The sequence below is a fragment of the Daphnia magna genome, linkage group LG6 (assembly GCF_020631705.1).
Source record: "Daphnia magna isolate NIES linkage group LG6, ASM2063170v1.1, whole genome shotgun sequence".
NCBI lineage: Eukaryota > Metazoa > Arthropoda > Branchiopoda > Diplostraca > Daphniidae > Daphnia > Daphnia magna.
In genome coordinates this window covers 8032175-8055081 of record NC_059187.1, presented here as the reverse complement: position 1 = coordinate 8055081, position 22907 = coordinate 8032175, and the positions used below count along the sequence as shown (strand labels likewise).

The 22907-nt window shown below is 41.1% G+C and overlaps 4 protein-coding genes across 9 annotated transcripts; 2 read left to right on the top strand and 2 right to left on the bottom strand.

Annotated features, from left to right (window-relative positions):
- Positions 1-781: 781 nt before the first annotated feature.
- On the bottom strand, positions 782-7340 carry LOC116925804. 3 transcript variants are annotated; one of them, XR_006648143.1, is made up of 11 exons: positions 7048-7340; positions 6689-6801; positions 6417-6595; positions 5634-6344; positions 5528-5572; positions 5301-5462; positions 5111-5230; positions 4725-5023; positions 4354-4625; positions 2146-2900; positions 782-2076 (listed from the first exon to the last, which is right to left on the bottom strand). XR_006648143.1 is itself a non-coding variant. In XM_045175282.1 (10 exons), the coding sequence occupies exons 2-10, from the start codon at positions 6754-6756 to the stop codon at positions 4146-4148; spliced, it is 1908 nt and encodes a 635-aa protein (XP_045031217.1). In that variant the 5' UTR covers positions 6757-6801; positions 7048-7337; the 3' UTR covers positions 3129-4145. The 3 variants fall into 3 exon arrangements, 1 of the variants encoding a protein (XP_045031217.1); XR_006648142.1 differs by having other exon boundaries at positions 4354-4628; positions 7048-7339; XM_045175282.1 differs by lacking the exons at positions 782-2076; positions 2146-2900 and adding an exon at positions 3129-4194 and having other exon boundaries at positions 4354-4628; positions 7048-7337.
- Positions 7341-7803: 463 nt separating this feature from the next.
- On the top strand, positions 7804-8959 carry LOC116925819 (deoxycytidylate deaminase). Its single transcript, XM_032932594.2, has 4 exons — positions 7804-8094; positions 8168-8403; positions 8461-8573; positions 8635-8959. Exons 1-4 carry the CDS (start codon positions 7976-7978, stop codon positions 8806-8808), a joined length of 642 nt encoding a protein of 213 aa, XP_032788485.2. The 5' UTR covers positions 7804-7975; the 3' UTR covers positions 8809-8959.
- On the bottom strand, positions 8957-22810 carry LOC116925799 (N-alpha-acetyltransferase 15, NatA auxiliary subunit). 4 transcript variants are annotated; one of them, XR_006648141.1, is made up of 16 exons: positions 22607-22810; positions 22446-22530; positions 22108-22370; positions 21887-22021; positions 21671-21818; positions 21216-21611; positions 20961-21136; positions 20750-20902; positions 20541-20669; positions 20254-20467; positions 10613-10854; positions 10433-10541; positions 10112-10372; positions 9914-10011; positions 9554-9835; positions 8957-9428 (listed from the first exon to the last, which is right to left on the bottom strand). XR_006648141.1 is itself a non-coding variant. In XM_045175280.1 (16 exons), exons 1-15 carry the CDS (start codon positions 22661-22663, stop codon positions 9614-9616), a joined length of 2688 nt encoding a protein of 895 aa, XP_045031215.1. In that variant the 5' UTR covers positions 22664-22810; the 3' UTR covers positions 8957-9428; positions 9585-9613. The 4 variants fall into 4 exon arrangements, 2 of the variants coding, with proteins under 2 accessions (XP_045031215.1, XP_045031216.1); XR_006648140.1 differs by having other exon boundaries at positions 8957-9419; XM_045175280.1 differs by having other exon boundaries at positions 9585-9835.
- On the top strand, positions 12850-18957 carry LOC116925801 (extensin). Its single transcript, XM_032932566.2, has 2 exons — positions 12850-13107; positions 16520-18957. The coding sequence occupies exon 2, from the start codon at positions 16520-16522 to the stop codon at positions 18773-18775; it is 2256 nt and encodes a 751-aa protein (XP_032788457.2). The 5' UTR covers positions 12850-13107; the 3' UTR covers positions 18776-18957.
- Positions 22811-22907: the final 97 nt, after the last annotated feature.

Sequence of the window (22907 nt, the reverse complement as noted above, 5' to 3'; positions counted from 1 at the left end):
ATAATGACCAAATTTACATGATAAAGCAATGAGAGAAAAAAAAAAGAGACAAAAGCGGCTTTTAAGGGGGGGATTTGTGATGATCGTTGCACACCGAACAGTCAACCATCGCATACCTGTTTTTATTTTCTATTTTACGACACTTTATATATTTTTTTTTCTCTTACTGTCCATCTGACTATTCTTGTACACGTAGAAGGGTTCCACCTTTTTAAACGTATCACACAGACTTTGAAAAGAGAATAAAGGGGGGGTTCAGGTCAGTTGAAATATATATCCCATAAGCAATAAGCTATTCATGTATTCCTATATACCCAACCGTGTGGTTTGAACCCTCCTCCAAAAAAGGAAAGGCATTTTCGTTTTTCTTTTTTCGAAAAAAAATCTTTCCGTAGAAAATAAAGGGATGGTAACTACGACCGACATTTTTGTTTTTTTCTGTTTCGCCACCTCACCTTCAAATTGTGATGTAAGGTTTCAGGGGAGAGGGGTAGCCAAAGGGACTAAAAGAAAAGGTGTGACCTATTAGCCTTGACTATAAAAGAAAATTTTAGTCGGTCATCCGAATCAATGGATAGTATACCAACATTCTGAAAATAATTTCTACGAAACCATAAAGAATTTTTCTTTTTTCTTACCTTATCTATAATCCCCGTAACGCGTGACTGATGAGAAACGATCAATGATGTCAACAAAGTGATAAGCAAGCAGACGGTCGTCATGGATTTTCGTGACACTTTTTTTTTGTTGTTTCTGTCCCTTTAAAACAATTCCACACACAAATATTTTCCTTCTTTATTTACATCTCCGATATACGTCAAAAACAAAAATTCTATTTCTGCCCATGTTGTCACGTCATCACAATCCATTTTCGTTGTTATCATGCGATGTGATGGAACAAAAAAAAATATATGGAATTCTACAGGGTTCATATACACACAAATGCCTGAACTGTCATTGCGACAAGTGCCACTATCGTTCGTTGAAAAATGTCTCCATTGAGTAATCACATACGTAGAACACAACGCTGCTGCACAGTCTACAGAGGGATACCATATCCACTGTATGGTAACAATTACATTCACAGAAACGACGGTGAAGTAACGAAACTGGACGTCGATGTAGGTCCACCAGGGTGGGGTTATCAAATGGTCAAACTCGCAGACGACATGAATTCCGTCTAGATCTCGATCGGATCCAATTGGAAACCATATTTGTCTGGCACAATATTTTTTTTAAAGTCAACAAGAAATAGAGAAAAAAAAAAAATAATAATAATCTTGGCTGTTGTGTAAGTTACTGCTGTTTCAGCTCACACAAGACGCCAAGAGTAAATTAAAAAGTGAGGGGGGTCAGGCTCAAAAATGTTATTTTGCATTGAATAACGACCCCAAGTAAATAAGGGAAAGGGAGGGGTTGCCTTATTTACCTCCTTGAGCTCTTTTTACACTGCGTGACTGAATCGTGAACAGACCGTTAACGCAACTGTAACATAGTTTATACCCAGCAGTAGCAAGTCCACAATGAAAAGAGAGAAGGGAGGTCCATGTGTCGCATTCCGAGCCATTAATTTTTACCAATGGAAAGCGTCTAATTCTTTTACAAGATTTTACAGTCGAGTCGAATCGAAGAAAAGAACATTTTAATTTTTTACTGAAAAAAGGGGGGGGGGGAATAAAAACTTTCAGAATTTGATAGAACGGGGCGTGTTCCGCCATATTTCACGCGGGACTGGTCACAGTCGAGACGTGTGTTGACCGGAGAAAACACGAAAATGTTTTTCCAAAAATACGACTTTCACACAAACAAACACACGGGATTATAGAAATGAATGCTGCTATTAAGACGTCTAACTTAAACACACCCGCTTGTGTACGTATAAAAAAATACAAGCATCCTATTATGCGAACCGTTCGTCGAGCGTGACAAGAGTTCGAAGAGGTCCCGTTTTATTTTATTTTTTATTCTGGCGTCGCATTTTCATGTTTGGATTTTTTTTTTTTCTCTTCCTCTTCTTATGGATGATAAATCAACCGTGAGTTTCCTTTACGCCACAGCGTGATCATCTGTTCTTCCCTATATCAAAATATTTTAAAATAAATGTTCACATATAGAGGGAATATTTTTAGTATAAATTAAACATACGTGGAACAGCTCGGCTTTCGTATGAAATGATGACAGCATGCGGACTCCATCGCCACCCGCTTCGAACGCGGGAAACGTGACTTCAAGTCACTGCGGAACATGAATTATGGATACTACTACATACTACTAGCCTCTTTTTTTTTTTTTGCCCTCTAAAAACCTATGATACAGGCAGCAGATTTCCCTTTTTATCACTACAGTCGACACAGCATTGTACATCATCCAGCTGACTATTCGTTTTTTTTTCTACGCATTTTTTTGTTTCTTCCTTAAATATTTGTAAGGTTTTAAGTGTGTCTTTGTGATGCAACCGGAGGCACCCCAACACGAAAAACGACGTGTTTTGCGTTTGTTGACTCTTCGGATTACACACGGCCATGTCGATAACAAAACAATTACAACGTTTCAGGTTGTATCGTTTTTCAAGAAATAATAATAAAAAAAGATATCCACAAAACTGAAAAAATAAAAAGAAAAATACGCTTTAAAGAAAACCATCAATTGCAAATTCTCAACAGGTTGGTTCGAAATCAGTCATTCCGATCCTGTCAAGCCAATCTATTTTCGACGTTGAAATCGAATGAAATTTTTCAAAATGCCAGAACGGAAGGCCAACTAGTTCATCACGGCCACCGAATGATGAAATGCTCTCGAATATTTCCGTACTTGAACGTGATCGATCTGGATGGGGCAGTCGAGGTGAACACGAGACGAAGAACAATAGTCTTGCGTGGCAACTGCCGCAATCGTAAAGTCTAGTCAACCAGTCCCGAATAGGAGACGGCGGGCAAAAAAAATAAATAAATAAAAAAAAAAAAACGATAAGAACATTCGATCTGGCAAAAAAAAAGGACGCCATAAATCGGCGACGACGATCTTCTACTAATCCTTATCATTACTTTCTTCCTCTTTCGTAATTCTTAAGAGTCGACGTTTTATCGTTAGCCGACATGAAACGTGAAAACTACTACACACGCACAAACTTACCACAGCCAACCAAAAGCAAGTGTATTTCATCCTTCGTTTTCCAACTCTTTCAAAGAATTCAATATCTCCTTTTTTTTTTTTAAAGAAAAGAAAATACGAGCGAGTTTTTTTTTTTTTTATACAACGAAAGAAGAAAAACGAAGAAGAAGAAGGTTACAACATTTTTCTTTTCTCTTTCACGTAGCTCCCCTTTTTTTTTTCTTTTCACGTTTGTCGATAAAAAATGGCTGGGCAACAAAAGCGGCCAGGGACTGCCTCTTTTATTTCTTCTTAAGCGACGGTGTCACGCACAGGGCAGTCCCTCCCAGAAAAAAAAACAAACCCCAAAATAAACGCAAGGAGAGAGAAAGAGAGAGAAACGTTAACAGCCATGAGAAAAAAAAAAAAAAAAACGTATCACAGCATATTTCGAAGCTGTAAACATGGAAGGAGAAAAGGAGCAAAAAGGGGGAGACAGAGACATTTGCTGTTTCATTTCCATCGACTTTTTGTCGTGCTATTGGTGGTGTGCTGTTGCGTTCAAAAATCAAGCCTCAAGGCCCATCTCGCAGTTCAACAAAAAAAGTGTCACCAGATGCACTTCACACATTGACGCGAGATCAATCTTAACTTTTGCCGGGTTCTTTTTTTTAAAACGAAAGGGATTCTTTTTTCTTTTGTTCTCGCCACAGGAAAAGAGAGAAAGACAAGAAATTCTTGGAATATAAATGAAATTATAAATAGAAGCATTTGTTTAAAAACAAGAGTAAGCTGTAGTTAAAAAAAAAAAAAAAATTACTAGAAGAGAGAGGGTTCTATCAATTGAAGATGTTAAGGCACAGTCGTTTTTACCTTTCTGTTCTAGCACGGCGCATGTTTCAAAACACATATACACACCCCCAACATATTGAATGATATGAATCCTCAGTCTCAAGACATATAAACTTCATTTTAGAATCTAATATGAGTGCATGTCTCCTTAAATGAAAGAGAAAACCAAAGACTTTTGAAAAAATGGTGGGTTAGGTGGGGTGTCACTGAGGTGGAGCGCGTGGCCGGGCAGCCGGCATCGGAATGGAAGACCTAAAGATGGAACATAACATGCAAAGGTCAACTTTTATCGATTGATTCATTTTTTTTTTTTCGATAGAAGTTCATGGGGAGTGAAAGTGCAAAGGTTGTCACTTTCGAAACACTATCAAGGGCGTGGTCATAAAAAAAAATCGAAAAAAAGGGACTTACTTCATCGTTCGCGGCATAGGAATTTTCGACAACATGGAAGGGCGCGGAATGCCTGAATGGACAGGGGCGGCGGCCAGCACCGACGGTTTCTCCATGATGACCGTAGAGTTGAGCTCGTCGTTAGACGCCTTCGCCGGCGGGATGACAGCTTTGACCGGCAAAGCAGCACCACTAGCCCGAGGAGCCACTAATTGAAGGGGTTTCAATTTTGACGATGCATTGGGAAGAAGACTGCCGCGCGCCGGAGGAGCTAATCCCGACAATCTTGGTTGCTGCTTCAATTTAAAAAATTTTTTTTTTTAGTTAAAAAAAAACAAAACAGAAAAGGTCACTAAACTTCTCATATATCTTGATTCGTGTGTGTCTCTTACCAATTGGCTGGACCTAACCGGTTGAGTTGGCGCTGTCCCCCTGGTGGTATTCAAAGTGGTTTCTACGGGTGGCGGTGGTTGAGGCACTTTAAATTGTGGTCTCATCAGACCGAGAGTCGAACTGTTCGGCATAGGCGGTCGGACCACATTGTTCATGGAAGGAGGCCTCAAACCAGAATCACTTCCATGCTGTCGGTTCAGATTCCCGGACAAAGACGACGGTTGCGGCAAACGCAATCTTGACTGATTGTTCAGGTTGGGCATACTCCGCCGGATCATTTCTCGCGCCGTTGTCGCACCTGAAAAAATAAAAATAAAATGTATAAAAAGTTAGATTTTTTAAATGTCCTGTTGTCAACTTGAATGTTAAACTCGATTGAATTTACCACCCGTTTCACTATCGAGAGACTGCGAGCTGTAGGGACTGCTTGCTGGACTGCAGGGCGAATCGGATTGGTTCTCCACCGAATTTTGAGACTTGTCGAACGTAAGTTGCGCTTTGATCTCTTGAATTCATCAGGAAAAATTGAAGTAAGCCAACAGCAGTTATGTGTTAAAACGGAGCAAATTAATCACCTCTGGTTCGATTATTGGAATTGTCCAATGTCAAGTCTAAATTTGCATTCTCGATTATAGACTCCCTCAGTATGTGGGGTGGGCCGAAATTGGCAATGCCCTCTGCCAAACTGACAATGGGTGATCCTAAATGATGATCCACCTCAGCTGGTCGCGGAAATGCTAATAAAAACAAAAACAAAAAGAATAACCTTGAGCATCAAGAGAATGTGAACCGATTGTTTTACCACTAAAACGGCGTTGACCCATCGGTGTAGACGTTTGAGCCAAAACTATGGAAGAGAAATATAATTAAATGCTGAATTCAGACATGATTTCTAGTGCTCAAATTACTGTCTTCTTGTAGCTTGGCCCTTTTTTCAATATCTTTTAGCCCATTGGTAGCAGGAGGAGTAATTTTGGAAGAGGGAGGAGTGATTTTAGACGACGGAGGTGTGATTTCTTTCTTGGGTGAAGGGGGCAGCACTTCGTGATTCCATGTTGAAGTTCGAATTAAAGGTTTTTTTGGCACAGCACCAGGCATCAGAGGTTTGCGGAAGCCTTCTTCGTTAAAATCACATCGGTCTTCTTCTTCAATTTCATTAAGCTCATCAAGTTCGTCTAAGCAATAGTTTCGTGACTCGGATGTTATGGGGTCTTGAACAGGTACCTCTTCTACATAAGTGGCATTTAGAACTGCTTTAGCGGGCGCAATTGAGTAACTGCGGTCAGATGTTGGTTGCGTTGAGAAGGTACTATTCAAGTTGTACACATTGTTGTTGCAAGGACTTAATTCCTCCTCTGCAGGTGCATTCAGTTCGACCGGAAAGGTGGCGTTTAATTCGCCTTGTGTTGTAGTACCAAAGTTGTTTGTTGGTTCGTCGATGACGACTGTTGCGTTCAATACATCGGTCCTGTTGAGAACATCCCCCGTCTTGTAATTATATGTGCTATTTAACTGAGAATTCTCATCCTGTTGGGAAATTGGTTTTAGCAAAGATGGTGAAAATCGATTTTTGCGTGGTCTTGTAAATGTTCGAGTATCAATGATTTTCGTTTGATCGTCTAGACGAAAATAAAAAAATAATAAAGTCATATTAAAAGTTATTCTGCAACCCAAAAAAATGTGTCTTTTACTTTCTGATATTGTGTCTGTAACTATAACATCCTGCAGGAGGATATCTCCTGGACTTAGATTATCTAGCCACTCTGAATTGTCTTTCAGGTTGATGGTTGAATTCAGACCAGGTTGTGTGACATTGCTTGGCGTTGGAACATAAGCCAGTTTTAGTGGACGGATTTCCAACACATACAACCTTGAAAAATCAACATGGATTTCAACAATAATAAATACAGAATTATAAAAGAACCTCTGATATTTGTTATGAATAATATTTTTTTGTGTTTACCAAGTGTTCTCATCATAGTTTTCCAGTTCATCGATGGGAATTAGGGAGAAATACTCTAACTGGAGCATTTCAAAAATCTACTGTTTAATATATCTGTAGATAAATTCCTAGAACTGAAAGAAATTTCAGACTTTATAAGATATTGTAGGAAAATCTGATTTAGCAAAATATGTCTTTTTGATAACAAACACTTGTGGCAAGTGGACTGACACTTGATTACATACACACACTTTGTTGCATAGTGAAAATATATTTGACATTTGTTTTAGACATAATGAGCATCATCGTGAAAATAATGGAAAAGTATACTCAATATCTTCTAATATTATAAAAATATTTTATATGTAAAAACATGTTACCTTAGGGTTTTTAATGGTTTAGAAAACTGTAGTGCACCGGATGCACCAAATGGCACTTAAATGACTTAAAATCCCGCGAGTTGATAAACATTGAATGACAGTTCTTCTTGAGCCAAAACACAAAAAGCTATTCACACAGTAGGTTCATGTTCACAGAGAATACTAAAAGGTTGGATAACATGCGAACTTCTACTAATGTGGGAAGAAGATCTACTATTTTTTATAAGGCAGAAACGACCATGATTGACAATGTTGACGTTAAGCGCGACCGATTCCACAGACACTCGAGCCATCTGGCGTACCAATAAATAAACTGCAAGAAGTCTGTGGATGAACTAGTACCAGTGCCCGTGGCACCGGAAGGCTCCTGAAGGGTCTTGGGAAGTGGGAACTGGGAAAGGCGAGTGAGATGTAAAGAATTGTGGCGGTGAATAAACATGTGAGTGGTAGGTACCTTAGAACATGAATAGCGCCTGAGGACGACCTTGGTTATTTAATAATTAATCTTATTTCAATAGTTGCATAAGAGTTTTTTTTAAATGTAGTTATATTAAGACTGTTTCAATAAAACTCATTAGATGTCGTCGTGTCAAAGTCATGGAAACCTGGTTGGTTCACGACATGTGGAAAATCGTCTGTCGTTGTGTCTAATTTCGGAAATAGCAGTCAGAGCCTCCAGCGGGTGTGTGATAAATGCACCAATCGGGAAACGTTTTGAAGACTTCAACAGCCAATCTCAACATGATAAGGGAAACGATCGGAGCTGTCGTGCTGAGATTGTTCGGACAGGGACCATTAATAAGTCTGGCAGCTGAGCAATTATTATGAATATTGCGGTTTTGAATGCCAGTCTGCTAGTGCAAATTGAAGATTTTACACACGATACTCTTATAAGTGCACCTAACCTACACAATACTCTTAACAGGAGATGAATACTGATGGATTTGAAGCCTCGGATGACAAGACGTTGAATGTAACATTAAATGGGCTGCGTGTCGAAGATGAGGAAGCTGAAGCCGGAGACTCAAATCAGGCAACAAAAATTAGGTAACAACATACAAGCCACTTCCTTTCGTCCACGGATTTTATTGTTGTACGTCCTGTCTATGTGTAAATACAGAGATCTTGAGAAAAAGAGAGAGGATTACTTGGAGTGGCCAGAATATTTTATGGCTGTTGCCTTTCTTTCAGCTATGAGAAGCAAAGATCCATGTACACAAGTTGGAGCTTGCATAACTGATTCAAATAACAGAATAGTTGGTGTGGGTTACAATGGTATGCCTATAGGATGCAGTGATGAACTTTTGCCTTGGGGAAAAACTTCCTTAAAACCTCTTGAAACCAAGTATATGTATGGTAAGTCATAAAAATAATTGCTCTAAAAATAAAATTTATTTATTATTCTTTTTTTAGTCTGCCATGCTGAGATGAATGCCATAATGAACAAAAACAGTGCAGACCTTAAAGGTTGTACTTTGTATGTAGCCCTCTTCCCATGCAATGAATGTGCCAAGTTGATTATTCAGGTAATAGCTTCTAGTTTGAGATTGAAAGAGAATATGCTTTAATTTTTTCATTTATATACAGGCTGGAATTAAACTAGTTGTGTACATGTCAGATAAACACAAAAATAAACCATCCACTGAAGCTTCTAAACTAATGTTTAATATGGCTGGAGTCAAATACCAACAATTTGTGCCAAAGAAATCCAAAATCGTCATTGATTTTGAAGAAATTGACTGGAACAATATGTCTGTTTAGCCCAACGAAATCGTTTTTTAAAGTAGGTAAAAGAATCTTAAGGTGTAAAAGAATCTTCCTTGACAAATCCATTGGTTTCTGTAGTTTTATACCTCTGAATTGTAATCTGATGTATTTGACCCATTTAAATAATAACGGACTGTGCCGCAAAGGTTCTACACTGTGTATTCATCTCTTCACACACAACTTTCATGCTTAATCCAGAAACGCGCCAATTCACTCCTCATCTCATGGAAGGGGTGACAAAATGAAGGGAAACAAAAGAAAACAATAGAAATCAATTGTTAGCAACTAAGAGATTACCGATACAAAACAGAGCTTTACTCTGAAGCGAACAAAAAAAAAAACCAATTAGGAATTTAATTTTTTTTTACTTAATTGAGAAAAATGTATTGGTTTCAAAACGATTATTCTGACTTTCACTTCCAGCCAAGGCACACAAAGGACTCTTTAATGTCAGAAAAAAAAAAGAATAATAAAAAAAAAAAAGAATAATAAATTGTTCCATGGCTGGTGTTTGTGATTAGGGTTTTCTCTATATAAAGAAAATCCCAGAACTTTCCGTGTAAATAGCAGATGACAAAAGTATTTCCGCTTCTGGGCATTGGTTTCTTTTCACCCTCAAAGAAGAAATCAAAAACAAAAAAACGGATACAAAAAAAAAAAAAAAAAAAAAGAGAAATAAAAATTAAAAGAAACCGTAATAAAGACAGATGTGAAATCGTCACTGCTAAAGACCATATACCTAGATTTTTTCTCAATGATGTTGCTCTTACTTTAATATTCTTATTTAATTAAGTGCTGTTCAATTGGTTCCGTCTTCAACTGTTAAATTCGAGACGTGATTTGTCAATGATTCTTCCACCGCGTGATTGTGATTCGTGGTCAAAGCAACCTGTTGACCAGAAAAAAAGTCGACGGCGTGCGGCATGCGCTGGTGGCATAGTTCTTTGAAGTTGCTGATTTCCTTGCGACCGGATTCGCCGAATTCGCCTTTTTGCAACGCTTTCAATATGTCTATGCAAGTCTAAATAAGCGATAAGGAAAAACTGTAAAAATGCCATTTTTTTTTTCAAAGAAAGAATCTAATGAGGATGGCAAATACCTGAACCGTTACACCCTGATGGGCGTCGCAAAGCCGGGTGACAAGGGATACTGCTTCTGCGTCACGAGTGGGATTCAGAAAGCACATCATTTTGGCGCCTGTCAAATCACCATCCAGCCGGAACAAAAAAATGTCGAATTAGTACATAGAATAATCATTAAACCAAAAATAATATAATCCAATGTGAAAATAATTTACCTTGCAGAAGGTGAGGGAGGGAGTTGCTGTTCTGCTCCAAGAATTCTTTGTTGAGCTGTTCGGCCTCTTGGTGGTCACGGAATAATGGTTGCGTTTCACTATTCAGCACGGCTGCCACGGCCGGGTGCGAGACGGTTTCACTGAGTAGGTCACCATTGGTGAGGAAACGATGCAATCGGATGAGACACGAATGCAACTGCGGATGGTCAGGATCAACTTTTAAGGCACGCTTTACCGATTGGACCATCAGAAGTGGCTTGCCTAATTCAGAAAAATCCGTAAATATGACATCATTACCGACTCAAAACTACAATGCATTACCTTTTCTCAAATAGACTTCGAAAGCCAGTAGATGGGTTTCGATACGATTAGAGGCCCATTCTTGCAACGGCTGCAAAAACTTGATTGCTTGCTCGAGCGGGTCTTCGACCTGTCACACAAGAAAACAAAGAGAAAATCAAATGCCGTACGGGAGGGTTAGGTGCAAAAAGCAACGCATACCCTGGCCAACTTGTGGGGTTGCAAGTCGTCGACGGGTGGAGCATCGGCTTCTTTATCTTGTTGATTGTGGGCTCGTTTCTGGTGGTGACTGTGCGGGTCTCGTTGTTCCCTTTCGCGTTGTTCACGTTCACGCTGTTCACGCTGCTGCTGAAGCAACTTCTCTTGCTTCTCCAGTTCGGCTCGTTTTGCAGCCTTACGTTGTTGGGCACGCAATTTCTTCAATTCCACCGGTGGTAGCGAAGCTATAGGAAAAGAAATAAAAGGTGGAGAAACAAAAAAATGAGATAAAAACGTTCGAAATGATTAAGACTATGGTATGAAAAAGCAAGCCGAATTCTCCGTGACTGAGCAAATAGAACGATAATAAGGTTTGGAATTCCGGAAATCCCCCTTTCAGTTTCGGGATATTTGCAACGAATCAGGTTTTGATTGTACAACAAAGAGATTACATTCGAATGTACTTTACATCCAACCGAAAATGTAAGAAATGAAGCAGAAAACGGTACGAACTAGACACTAATCTAATGCAAACAAAAGACTTGTCATGGTGGCTACAAAGTAGTTGGGACAAACTTTCACTTTCACCTATTTACGACCGATACATCTGTGCACCGACGTAGCAAAATTTAGAAAAAAAAAAAAAACTTTTGTCTAGACAAGGCCGAACACGGCAATTCATTGACAAGACACAATCTTCTCACGATCCAGTTTCAATTTTGATGTTGGCTTTTACTTATCTTTCACGCTATCGAATCAAATTCGACTTGAGGGAAAAAGAGAAAAGAGCTGGTTCACCATAAGAGACTTCTTTCAGTTAATTGAGAACAATATGACAAGCTAACGAATTTGGGTTGATTTTTCTTCTTCTTCTTCTCTTTCAAAGTAGAAATTGCGTCATTTGGACGAAAGAGTAAATCAGATCAGGACCTTGGCCCAACTCTCAAAATAACAACAAACGAGTCAAAAGAAAATCCAACCAGCGATTCGCCAACCACATTTTCACATGACGTAATAATTCAGATGATTTTAGTTCTCTCAACCTTCCTTTGTCTTCTTGTTGCCAACTCTTCTCACCCTAGAAAAAGAAAACCGGTGGTCTAAGCAACTGAGAGACGAATGTTACAGCCCTCAAAGACGTGCATTTAAATGGAAAGGCAGGCGATCGTGACGTACCCTACCGATCAAAATGACGGACGGCAATCACGAATTCTCCGATTGCTGAAGAAAGCTTTGATACAGGATTTGCAGACCACCTCCTACGCTTTCTACGCGATATACAACACGCGAAAAAAATAAATCAATAAATTCTGATTTTCTACTCACTTCAACAACCAACCAACACATTTTGAAAATGATGTCGTTTTTCGAAAGTCTCCATGAAACGGGATAGTAACTTTGTGGCGCCAAGGTTCTACCATCTTTTCAAACTCGATCATCAAAGCGTATGTACTAACCAAGGTGGCACCATCTAGCACACGAGAACAGCTAACAGCAAGGTCAAGACAAAACAAATAAAAAAAAATAATAGAAGCAACCGTCCATTGCCCACGCCCTCATCAGCACGAAATATCCAAGACGAGGTCGACGCAAGCGACTTAGTCGCAGGTGATCAAGCGTTTTCAAACTTGAACTCAACTTAAGAGAGCAGAAATTTGAAGGGCACACGGAAATTGCAATTTAGCGAGAAAAATTGGGCGGCGGTGGCAACAAAATTCTTAACGATGAGAACTCTTTAAATTGTGCTTACTCTTGAAAAACAGTTCGTATTGCATCAAAGCGGATGCTGGAAAATCCCGCTTGTTAACAGACGGCGCTATTAGATATGACTCGAGCAAAGTGAGAGAATCCCCTTTGTTGCACCAACGGTGAATTCCTCACCAACTTCGTGATAGCCTAGAGCTACATATGGTAGCCGGGGCACATGCTTCATTCAACAATGAACAGCAACAGTGTTTTTTTATTTTATTTGGTCAGCGTGCATCACTTCCGTTTTCACGGAATAATGACTCACATACGAAAAAAAAAAAAAAAACGAGTTGGAAATACAAACTTTTTCCCTCTCACTCCAGTTGACCATCGAGTTCAAATGAAACAACGCAGGAATGTAAGGCAAATTGCGGAGGTGTCGGAAGGTCACGTTCTGCGTAAGAATGTTCGACGTATAAACGGCGCGTTAGTCTTTTTGGCCGCTTGTGTGGGAGTTGCCCTGCATACACAAGATAACGACTACCGAAGCGATCCCTAGTGCTTCCGTCAGTCGCTGTTCCGACGCAGAGCGAACAGGAGCTCTGACAACAACAAAAAAGAGAAAGCGAGAGCCGCTTTCACTTGCACGATCTTTTTTTAAACCGAAAAGCGACCAAATAGCTCCATTGTTGAACAACAAGTGCAGTTTCTTTACAAAACTAAAGTTTTGCAGTGTCAAGTGCTTTTGGAATCATTGACCAAATCCGGCAGCCCGATAGAGACCGGACGGTCTCTGTTTAAACGAAAAGGTAAAAACAGAACAAAGTTTTCACAAAATAAAAATTTTCACTCCAGTTCGACTTACGGCAGATAAAAACTTGTTAAACTTCTGGTTCCATCGTGTCGAGACATCGCCCTAACGATTACTTGCTCGTTTTCTCATTTTTTTTCCCTCTCTTTTTCCTCTCTGCCTAATTATTTATTTGTTTTTGTAAACACGCGTTGGGTGTGTGCGCTAAAGATTCGATAAACGCGTACAGGCGATGAGGGAAAGTGTATCGTAATTTCAACGTGATTTGCTTTTTCGTTTTTGAAAAGAACATAACTTATGCATCGTTTTGCCATTTGGCACGTGCATCACGATTTTAGAAGATTCTCCGTGTTACAACACGATAGCAACGAGAGCCGGAGAAACACGGCGATTTTCTTTTTGGCAAATCAAACGGTTCGACAGGTCGCACAGCTCTTTTTCGCTTTCTCCGCATTCTTGTCGTGCGTCGTATACGAGCCAACAACAAGAAAGAAAAGAAAAGAAAAAAAATGGAAATAACAAACGACATTAGAAGATGGAAAAGTGAGAGTATGATGGCCAAACAAGATATGAAGACTTGCAACTCAAACTTTGCGCATAAACGCACTCGGTCTACTTATTTCCTTCTTGTTTAAAATTCACCATGTCCGAAAAATTCGTAACTAGCAAAGCAGATCGATCTTGAAGACAACAAGGCAGTTACGGCGACCGCCAACCGTTAACCAACAGCTCGACCAGTAACGCGTGGAAAAGTAATCAAGGGAAAGAAAAGAAAAAAAGAGAAAAGCACGACCTTGTCCCCAATTTTTTTGAAGTTTTTATCTTCGTTTTTCCACACAAAAATGAATTACAGATGGATTTGTCACAGCCGTCTTTTTTTTTAAAACGACAACAGTCTCCCTCTTCTCGCAATGGGCGTTAACAACATTCTTGCACGCAACGTTAAAAGTCGCCAAACTATTGGCCAAACAAAGTTTGCAGGTGGGCTCAAACCCAATGTTATTCGTCTTTTATCTCGACAGTTTCCCTCGGTCGAAAATCAATCAGTTGTTTCTCCAGAACAGGGGGGGAACTGTGACAAGTTAAGTAGGAAATACGGTGGGTAGAAAAGAAAAAAAAAAAAAAGAAGACTCTTTCCCAATGTTAAAAAAGGAGATCGGACCGGATTAGAAGACCGAAGAAGCTCGGCCTTGGCCCTAAAAGCCATTCAACAGTATGACGGATTCGTGTGTTGAACTCGAATAGAATTCAAATCGTCTTCAAATTCACCTACCACGAAGGAACTCGTTTACTAACACGATGAAGCAAGACAAAAAGAGCGAATGAAATCAAAAAGTAGAACAGGATGGGTATAAGCAGAATGAAAACACAAAGGCCGGTTATCATAACCCCGCGTGAGACCCCGCGTGAAAAGAGATTTTCATCGTGATCTTTGAACTGAAAATCAAAACAACCACCTAGCGGTAAAAAAAAAAAAAAAGGAGAGCTGCTATCTCTTCTATTCTACCCATCTGTTACCAATTCGTAAGGGAGAGCATCTACTTGTTGGATTCTTTTTTAGGTTAAGGTTTTTCTTTCATGCGAAACTAAAGTGAAGCGGGCACTCCAACGTGTTCCCACACATTTCTTTTTTAGGGAATCACTTTGCTATCGTCAATCTCGATTTTCTACTTTTGCCCACCCTTTCTTTTACGTCACACAGGTCAAGGAAATGAAAAAAATAAAAAAAATAAATAAATAGGGCTTGTATTCCAATTTCCATTTAAGTTGACATTCGGAGAATCAACGAGACTCCTCAAGCAAAACCGGTTAAAGCACCCTGTTTATGACCAAGGCTTTAAGTATACACAACAAACTAAAGGTGTTGTAAAATGATTGGACAATCATCTCGGTCCCCCCCTCTAATAGCCATGTTGTATTAGACTTTAAATGCTTTATGTGCACGAGCCAAATATGGAGGGCCGGCAAAGGGAGGATTGAGACATATACAAAACAAAAAGCCTATGCAATCGTTTACGATGATATTACCCGAAGCCTAGCCATTTAAATAGTTGTCTCCACCGTAACCTTCATTCCGAAAACTAGCGACTGTTTTTTTTTGTTTTTTTTTTTCCTTTTGTGAAATTTTTTATTAGAATCAACACGGCTGGACGTCGTCGTCCAAAACCCATATTAGTAAAAAGAAAATCAACGACCTCCATGAAATAGCAGCCGAGTTTCCGTTGCGAGTAACGCAACCACTTGGTCCCGTCAACGACGAGGTGTGGCATATGCAAATTAGCACTAGTCCTTATCGAGATTCCCTACCTTCGTCCTCAAATACGGGATGGATCCCACCGGTACTAGCGAGGTCAAAAAAACCAACACTTGATTAGAAGTTGGTTAAATTCGCGCGTACAACTTCCCGATTCAGAAACCGGAATCAAAACGCACCCTTCATCACACTTGTTTTTCGTCTCAACTGATCCACGCCCAAGCTTTTAACTAACGACTGATATGCCACAATAATAACAATGGATCAAGGCCGATCATGAAGCGTCAATGCCGTCAAGTATCATTTCCCCCTCCTTCCAGTGGTTGCAACGTTCGGTATAGTCTGAAAACCTCGCCCTTTTTGGCAAACTAGAAACTACTTCCGCATTTTTCTCCTTGATGTCTGGGTTCTCAACTTAAACGTCGATATCGCAAAACATTTTCGAAAAGTATCCCAACGATTTTTTTTTTCTCTTCCCAAAAAGTGATGAATAAATTACTCGTGGCACTCGACAAGGCTAAACACTGATTTACATTCTCGACGTTCGGCATATAAACAGCAAAGGCTACAAGATGTCGTAAAACAAAGAGTGTGGCCAAAAACATTAGAATTCGGCCCAAAGGATATTAACGTTGTTTTCTTTTCCAAGACTGGGATTTCAAGGTGAAGAAATCGGTCAAAATCAAGGGAAAAGGGCTTCCGTGTTTATGGTGCCGATCAGACTTTAACGCCACAGAAACGTACGAAATAATAGCGAAATCTAAGGCACAACAATTAAAACCAACCTTGGCAATGCAACTCGACCATACCTAACAGACCAACGCAACAGTAAAGCTCTCCGGAATTCGGAATGCACGGCAGAATGGCGGCGTTTCCTATTTTGCTACAGGCCTTAAAAAGAAAAATGAAAGAGAGAGGAGAGAAACAGAGAAGCTGAGTCGAGAGTTAGAAAGTCGTTCAGGTAGACCGTAACCCTGGAAATGGAAAAACAAACGCCTTATTCCCATTTACCTACACGTAATACTGTCGTGTTTCGCGAGCGGCTAAGAATTCGTTCCCATGTTCAAACAAGGAAATATCACATTGATTCAACTGGTTTCTTTCCCTTAAAAAAAAAAAAAAACACAAAAAATAATGATTGTCTGATCTATTGCAGATGTGGCAGTGCCCAAGGTTAGCATTGATCTTGGCGGTGTCGGCCCTAGCGTGTTATATCGCCCAAGCTGAAGAAACGGAGAGCACAGAGCACAACAAACGTCAAGCAGCCAGATGGAGATGGCCGGATGAAAACCCATCTCGGGTGGGCGCTGGTCGCTTGATACCCATCGGAAGGCCGGCAGTTGACAAACTCCAATTGCAACCCGTCACCCCACAACAACCTTACGACAAGTCTAGCACCCACGATCGAGCCCCAATTGGCAATGTGCCGAAAACGAGTCACGTTCTGACAACGGTAATTAACAAACCAGCCACGACGGTTGTGGCACCGTCGCTTCCTCCCATTCCGGCCAAGGCAACAGTGGAAGCGGTTAAGGTTACGACCGCTTCAGATAACGAAAAACCGGCCGCCACCAGCGGAAAGAATTCAAGCGGCGTGCCTCTCTTGAAAGACGCTGGAAAACCGGGAAACCCGTACATCTTATTGAATGACATTTTCCCACCTAAAAACAGCATCCGCACCAAGGAACAGGAAGAGGCAAATTTTAATTCGCTTCAGCACAAAGATCTGGGAGGGCTTGATGCCAGCGAAGTCTATTTGGCCGACGATGACCTCTTCGTCGTTAGAGGCTTCGATTTCAAAAAACCCTACTCAGCTGATCCTCCTGGACCACCTATTAGCGACTACCAAGCACCGGCTCCTTTGCCTCCTCCGCCACCAGAGCCCGGAACTGTTTTTTATCCCAGTAACGAGACGGACGCCACTTTCAATTTTTTCAACCCCGATTTCAATAGCAAAGATCCGAGCGACTTGCCATTTTTCCCTTTTATTCCGGGCGGATTGGGCGAGAGTAACGAGCAGCCACCGAATTTCCCCGACGATCCAAACTTCTTCCCTTTCCCATTCTTACCACCGCCTGCTCCCCATTGGACCGAAGAAAAAGAATTCAGCGATAACGACATCAGAGATCCGTTCCAGTCTGCCGGCCCAACTGGCGGTAGTTTCCCCTTCCCTCAGGGTGGCCCACCACCAGGACAGGGATTCGCTTTGTTCAACGGCACGCAGGGACCACCGCCACCATCTGGATTGAATGGTTTTCCCGGAATTGGTGGAACACCACCATTTCAAGTAGGAAATCCTCAAGCGGGTCCACCGGGAGGACTACAACGGCCACCTGGATTTCCACCAGGAGCACCCGGGGGTTTCCGACCTGTAGGTCCAGCAGACCTTCCACCAATAAATGGCCCAAATGCTAACGTTACGCTCGTAGATGACGAAGAAGACGTTCCGTTTACGCCCTTATTTCCCGAAAGACCTGTCGAGTTCTACTACCCCACGCACAACACGACAGCTCAACCGCCAGGCCCATTTGGACCAGGAATTTTCGTCCCACCTCCAGTTCACTTCTTCGCCCCACGCAACAGTTCCGAAGTTATCAATGTGGAGATTTCACCAAAGCTGTTCCTTCCGCCCTTCAACTTACCCAACTACTATAAAAAAGTGTCTCCACCAGCTGCTCGCCCATTCCCACCGCGGCCGCAGAACATTCCTCCACCAGGGCATTCACCATCCGGTCAATTTGATGGTATCTATGGTTTTAAACAACACGCTCAGAAAGTACCAGCTTACACGCCGATTGCGCTTAAACCGTCCATCAATCCGATCAAACCAATCCTTGCTACTGATCCCAACCCGCAGGTCGTGCCAATCAAAGCCGCCTTGCTTGACACGCCATCGAAAGAGGTCAGCCAAGTGCCGCAAGTTGTACGACATTACCAACCATTTGGATACAGTTATCAGCAAGGCTATCCACCGTTTTACACTCCACACGATCCTATTGCAGGAAACCAAAATCCTATCAAGTTATCCGTGCCCCAATCTACTCAGCATAACCACAACATTCCAAGTCAACAACATCCGCAACATCCTCCGTATTTGCCAATAAAAGCGACCCCAGTCAGTTTAGAGAGCGACATCAATGTCAACTATCGACCACAGCGACCGGCCATCAACCCCGACAGTGAGATCATCGATCCTGCTCTGCTCCGCCCGAACCCACCGCAGAACTGGAATCCATACGCAGCTGTCTATGCCCATCAAATTCAACCCCCGAAATACGAAAGTTTGAGTCAACCGACAGACCAGCAGCCGACGGTTACGACAAGCAACAGAGAAAAACCAGCAAATTTTGTTGCCGTGTACCGCATCGGAGGGGGTAGCTATTCGTACAATCTAGGCGGAAGACGACGATGATCGTCTCATTTTTTTTTTTTAACTTGACAATACATTCCAATCGAATTTTCAGTGTTTCTCATCTTTTCTCATTGCTTTTTTGCTTTTTACTGTTTGCCCGTTCAAGTGTTGTACAGTCATTAATCGTGTATGCAATTTCGACGGAGAAACAATTAATCGAAATACAGGTCGTTGGAACCGGTTTTCAAACTCTTTGATTTCGTATTTTTAACAATCAATTCGGCCTTACGAGAGAGAGCGAGTTTTGAGACGTTACAAACCAATGGGGAGTCGATTGCTTTTCTTGTTTCATGCAGAGCGAAAGGACAACGGCGGCCCCACTCACCACACACTGAACGAGAAAAAAAAATTGGAATACGAGAATTCGTTATACTACGGGTATCTCGGCCGTGACCTGAATGACTTGGGGGCACGCTAGACCTTCCCCTTCCAATGGAAGTTCAGGAAACCTTTATCCTTCGGTGAAATTAGAGGTGAAAGTACGAACTTCACGATGCCATCCCCACTCCTCCTGCCGACCATAGCTTTTCCCCGAAAGCTAATCCTTTATAATTTCTTCAACTCTCTCCGTCGGGACCGTCAAACCAGAAGAAAAAAAAGAAAAAAATCCAGGCGAAAATTCTAACACAATCAACAGCAACACGCAATGCAGAGAACAAAACACGCTTAGGCCATAAGGTGAAAAAGGGAAAGGGCTATAAAAGCTATGACTAATAAAACGACGACAATGTACGAATTGCATTATAAATGACCTAGGGAGTGCCCTTTTTCCCCATTACTATGCAAACCAAGATTGGAGAAAGTAGTGGTTGTTCGGTCATACAGGAAGAGGGTCGGGCGTGCACTTTGGGCATCAATTACAGTCTTGTAATGTCAATAAAATCTGGAGCGCCAATTATTATGCAATTCAACCTGTTTGAATCGAAACCGGTGGCAGGATGGCAACTCTACTTAACATCTTTCATCCGCCTTTCTCTATTCCGCATTTTGTAAAGGCGTTCGACAAGAACTTTCTAATAAAAAGTAATTTAATTTCCTCGCTTAATCGTTACTAGCCAAACGCCACTTTTCCTACAGTTCTACTTACAATAGATCTAAATTGTCTACACAATCCCCGAAAAAGTGCGAGCATCAAGGACTTAAACCACAAAAATGGCGACACCTCAGAATTGGTACCGTCATGACTAGACAATCATGGTAGCTGGTTTCACTCTTGATTAGTCATCGGACCGGGGTTAGTCTTCCGTGGCTTGCACACTGCCACGCAAGAAACGATTCTTGTACGACAGATGGCCAACAACACATTGTCTGCCTTGATGTGGGTATTGTGTTGTCTAATCGTAGCGTGCGATCTGATGTGCCTCGTAATCGGCGAAAGGCAACGCAATGCAATAAATAGAAAAAATCCCTTCTCTTTTTTCGTTTCTTCGTGCGCGGTTTTTCTACTAAATAGAATAAGGCCAAATCAAGTTCCTTACCCTCTTGAAGCTCCTCTTTCGTTGGCTCGTCGCGAAGTGGATGATCGTGCAAGTGTAAGTAGACTTCAATGGCGCATCGTGCAGCGCTGAAATAGAAAGGGTGCGAGCGCAGGACGTCTTCCAGGCGAAGAAGACCAACATAAGCTCGCAGTGTCATTTTTCGCATACAATACGTATGGAAATCGAACTGGTCTTCGATGATTTCGACAAAATGCTGTTAAGGGAAAATAACATTATTTTAAAATGTGAAATACGCAATACATTAACAGAGGTCAGAAATAACTTACTCTTTCTATTTCATGACACTTTTTCAGTGAGTCTCCCCACTGCCCCATGCGTTGATAAGCCACCGCGCATTCGGTTTGGAACCACATGCACTGCATTTCATTCAGGTTTTCCATAGCTGATACTCCTTCCTGTATCCAAGAAACGAAAGATTCCAGAATGACTAGAATCCCAGGATAAAACTATCTAGAAAAACAACAAGACAACTGACCCTTGTAAATTTTGAGCACGTCATTTCTGCTTCGTCGATAAGGTTAGCCCGTAGCATATACTTCGCGCATTTTGAATTGATATACCGATCAGCAGTGTCTAAAGACTGAGCCTCATCTAAGCAACGGTATGCTTCGATCGGATTTCCAGCATGCTACAACACAGAAATGTTGCTGTATGAATTTAAAAAGAAACTGCAGAACAAGACAGACCTTATATAACCGCCCTTTTGTCACATAGAGCTCGATCAGCGTGGGAGTGTGTTCTATAGCCAAATTTATATAATGCATTGCTTTAGCGGAATCCTTATGGAAGTCGTAATGCTGAGCTAGATAATAGTAGGTCCACAGAATAGCTGAAGCTGGTTCTGCTGGACTGTCCTTCACATCTAAAAAAAAAATTATGAAACGAAACCGAGTTTAAGCATTCATGAGACAAAAATAACTTTTTTTTAATATGCGGAAAACCTTGTTCGTCGAATCGTTCACATTTAGTTAAACTAGCTATGTAGCCAAGTAAAAGTTCTTCGATGACGGTCGCCTTGCCCGGTTGTGTGTAGAGCGAACGTAAATCTACGAATAAGGGAGGAGCGCCTTTGTGCAGTGCCCGACGGAGATATTGGTCTACTAGAATGCGGAAAATTTCCCCACTGGCATAGTTCAATGGTATTCTTCGGGCCAACGCAGCTCGCGGGAAAGACTCGCGAAGCTCAGCGTAGAGCTGCAGCTTTTCAGCTTCGGTAGTTAATCCACGAGCTTCTTCCAGTCCAAAGTAATACTGCCGATTGTCTGGATTGCGTTTTAACAATTTACGGTATTCTTCTTCAGCCTCTTTCAGACGATCGAGCTTGAGGTAGAGTTGAGCTAGATAACAAGTTGCAAGCATTAGACTGCTGTTAGATTTTAATCATCAAACCAAGTACCTCTGGCTTCCATTAGACTCAACTTATCACAAATTTGGTCTTCAAATTGTTGTAGATGAGACAGTGACTTTTGATAAAGACCACCTTCAAACATCACTTGATGCATGTAGAGTAAAAGCTCACTCTGCTCATAGTCATAGCTAGATTTCTGATAATAAAGGGGAAAAAAACTGTTAGTCAAGGATGTTATTAAACACTAAGTAAAAAAAAACTAACTGTAAGAGTTTTTCTGAAATCTTCCAAAACTTGCAGAGCATTGTCATAATCATGAAGAAGGTGGTAAGCCATGGCAAACCCTATCCATGAAGCTCGTTGACCAGGACGTAATCTCAAGAGAGAGTACCTGGTATCCTGAAGTTTTAACATCAAATAAAAAGAGAAACCAGGATTTAAGAATAGAGGAGACTAGGCAAGAAATACTCATGAATGTCACTTACTCTGTATCCTTCAAGATCTCGCATCTGGATTTGAAGAAGTGACAAATCCCTCAGAATTTGAACATTGTCTTTATCCCATTTCAATGCATTCCTATAGCATTTTATTGCCTCGTCATACTTTTTATCTGATCTCTGTAGTAGCCCATACACATGCCAACAGACATGAGACATTAGATCATTACGGAGACCTCTTCGCACATGTTCATAAGCCTCTTCCTTCCTTCCCATACAATTAAGAGTCAATCCCTTCATTGACAGGGTCTCTATATCATAAAAAAGATATTTGATTACAATACAAGATAAATTTAAGATAGTAAATATGTGGCTCAACAGTGTACCTCCATGTTCAGCAAACTTTGGATTGCTGAGAATCTGTTTGGCAAACTTAAGACCATTTTTATACTGCTTTTGTTCGTAACTTTTCTGTAATCGTAAGGGTTCGAGATTAAATTCAAGCTAAAATTGTATGTCTTCCCCATTATCCCAACAATCATCCTACCAGAATTCTTTTAAACAGGGCATTTTCTTTGGGAGGTAGAGGCTGACTGGAAGGCATGTTTTGATGAGGATCAATATCCTAGTCTCGCAGTGAAGTAACAAAATTATTTCCAAAAACCATTAAATGCCGGTTTCGTTTCAACCGATGATGACACAGGTTAACCGTAAAAAAGCCTCGTGCTGCCGGCCGAACACTTTGAGCTAAAAAATGGCTGAACGAAGCCTGCTCTTGGGTACCGTATTCCAATCTCAAGCATTCTTAGGCCCACCCAATGCCCGTCTAGCTTGTTATGACAGTTCGC

What these genes read in the sequence shown, in the direction of transcription:
- LOC116925804 (XM_045175282.1), bottom strand. Translation starts at nt 6,756, where the DNA reads ATGCTCCAGTTAGAGTATTTCTCCCTAATTCCCATCGATGAACTGGAA. An exon ending in TACAGACACAATATCAGAAA is followed by an intron (nt 6,345 to 6,416) that starts GTAAAAGACACA and finishes ATTTTCGTCTAG; the next exon opens with ACGATCAAACGAAAATCATT. An exon ending in CGGTTAGGTCCAGCCAATTG is followed by an intron (nt 4,629 to 4,724) that starts GTAAGAGACACA and finishes TTTAAATTGAAG; the next exon opens with CAGCAACCAAGATTGTCGGG.
- LOC116925819 (XM_032932594.2), top strand. Translation starts at nt 7,976, where the DNA reads ATGAATACTGATGGATTTGAAGCCTCGGATGACAAGACGTTGAATGTA. An exon ending in AATCAGGCAACAAAAATTAG is followed by an intron (nt 8,095 to 8,167) that starts GTAACAACATAC and finishes GTGTAAATACAG; the next exon opens with AGATCTTGAGAAAAAGAGAG. An exon ending in GTGCCAAGTTGATTATTCAG is followed by an intron (nt 8,574 to 8,634) that starts GTAATAGCTTCT and finishes ATTTATATACAG; the next exon opens with GCTGGAATTAAACTAGTTGT.
- LOC116925801 (XM_032932566.2), top strand. Translation starts at nt 16,520, where the DNA reads ATGTGGCAGTGCCCAAGGTTAGCATTGATCTTGGCGGTGTCGGCCCTA.
- LOC116925799 (XM_045175280.1), bottom strand. Translation starts at nt 22,663, where the DNA reads ATGCCTTCCAGTCAGCCTCTACCTCCCAAAGAAAATGCCCTGTTTAAA. An exon ending in AAAGTTTGCTGAACATGGAG is followed by an intron (nt 22,371 to 22,445) that starts GTACACTGTTGA and finishes TTTATGATATAG; the next exon opens with AGACCCTGTCAATGAAGGGA. An exon ending in CCTCCCTCACCTTCTGCAAG is followed by an intron (nt 10,012 to 10,111) that starts GTAAATTATTTT and finishes GTGATTTGACAG; the next exon opens with GCGCCAAAATGATGTGCTTT.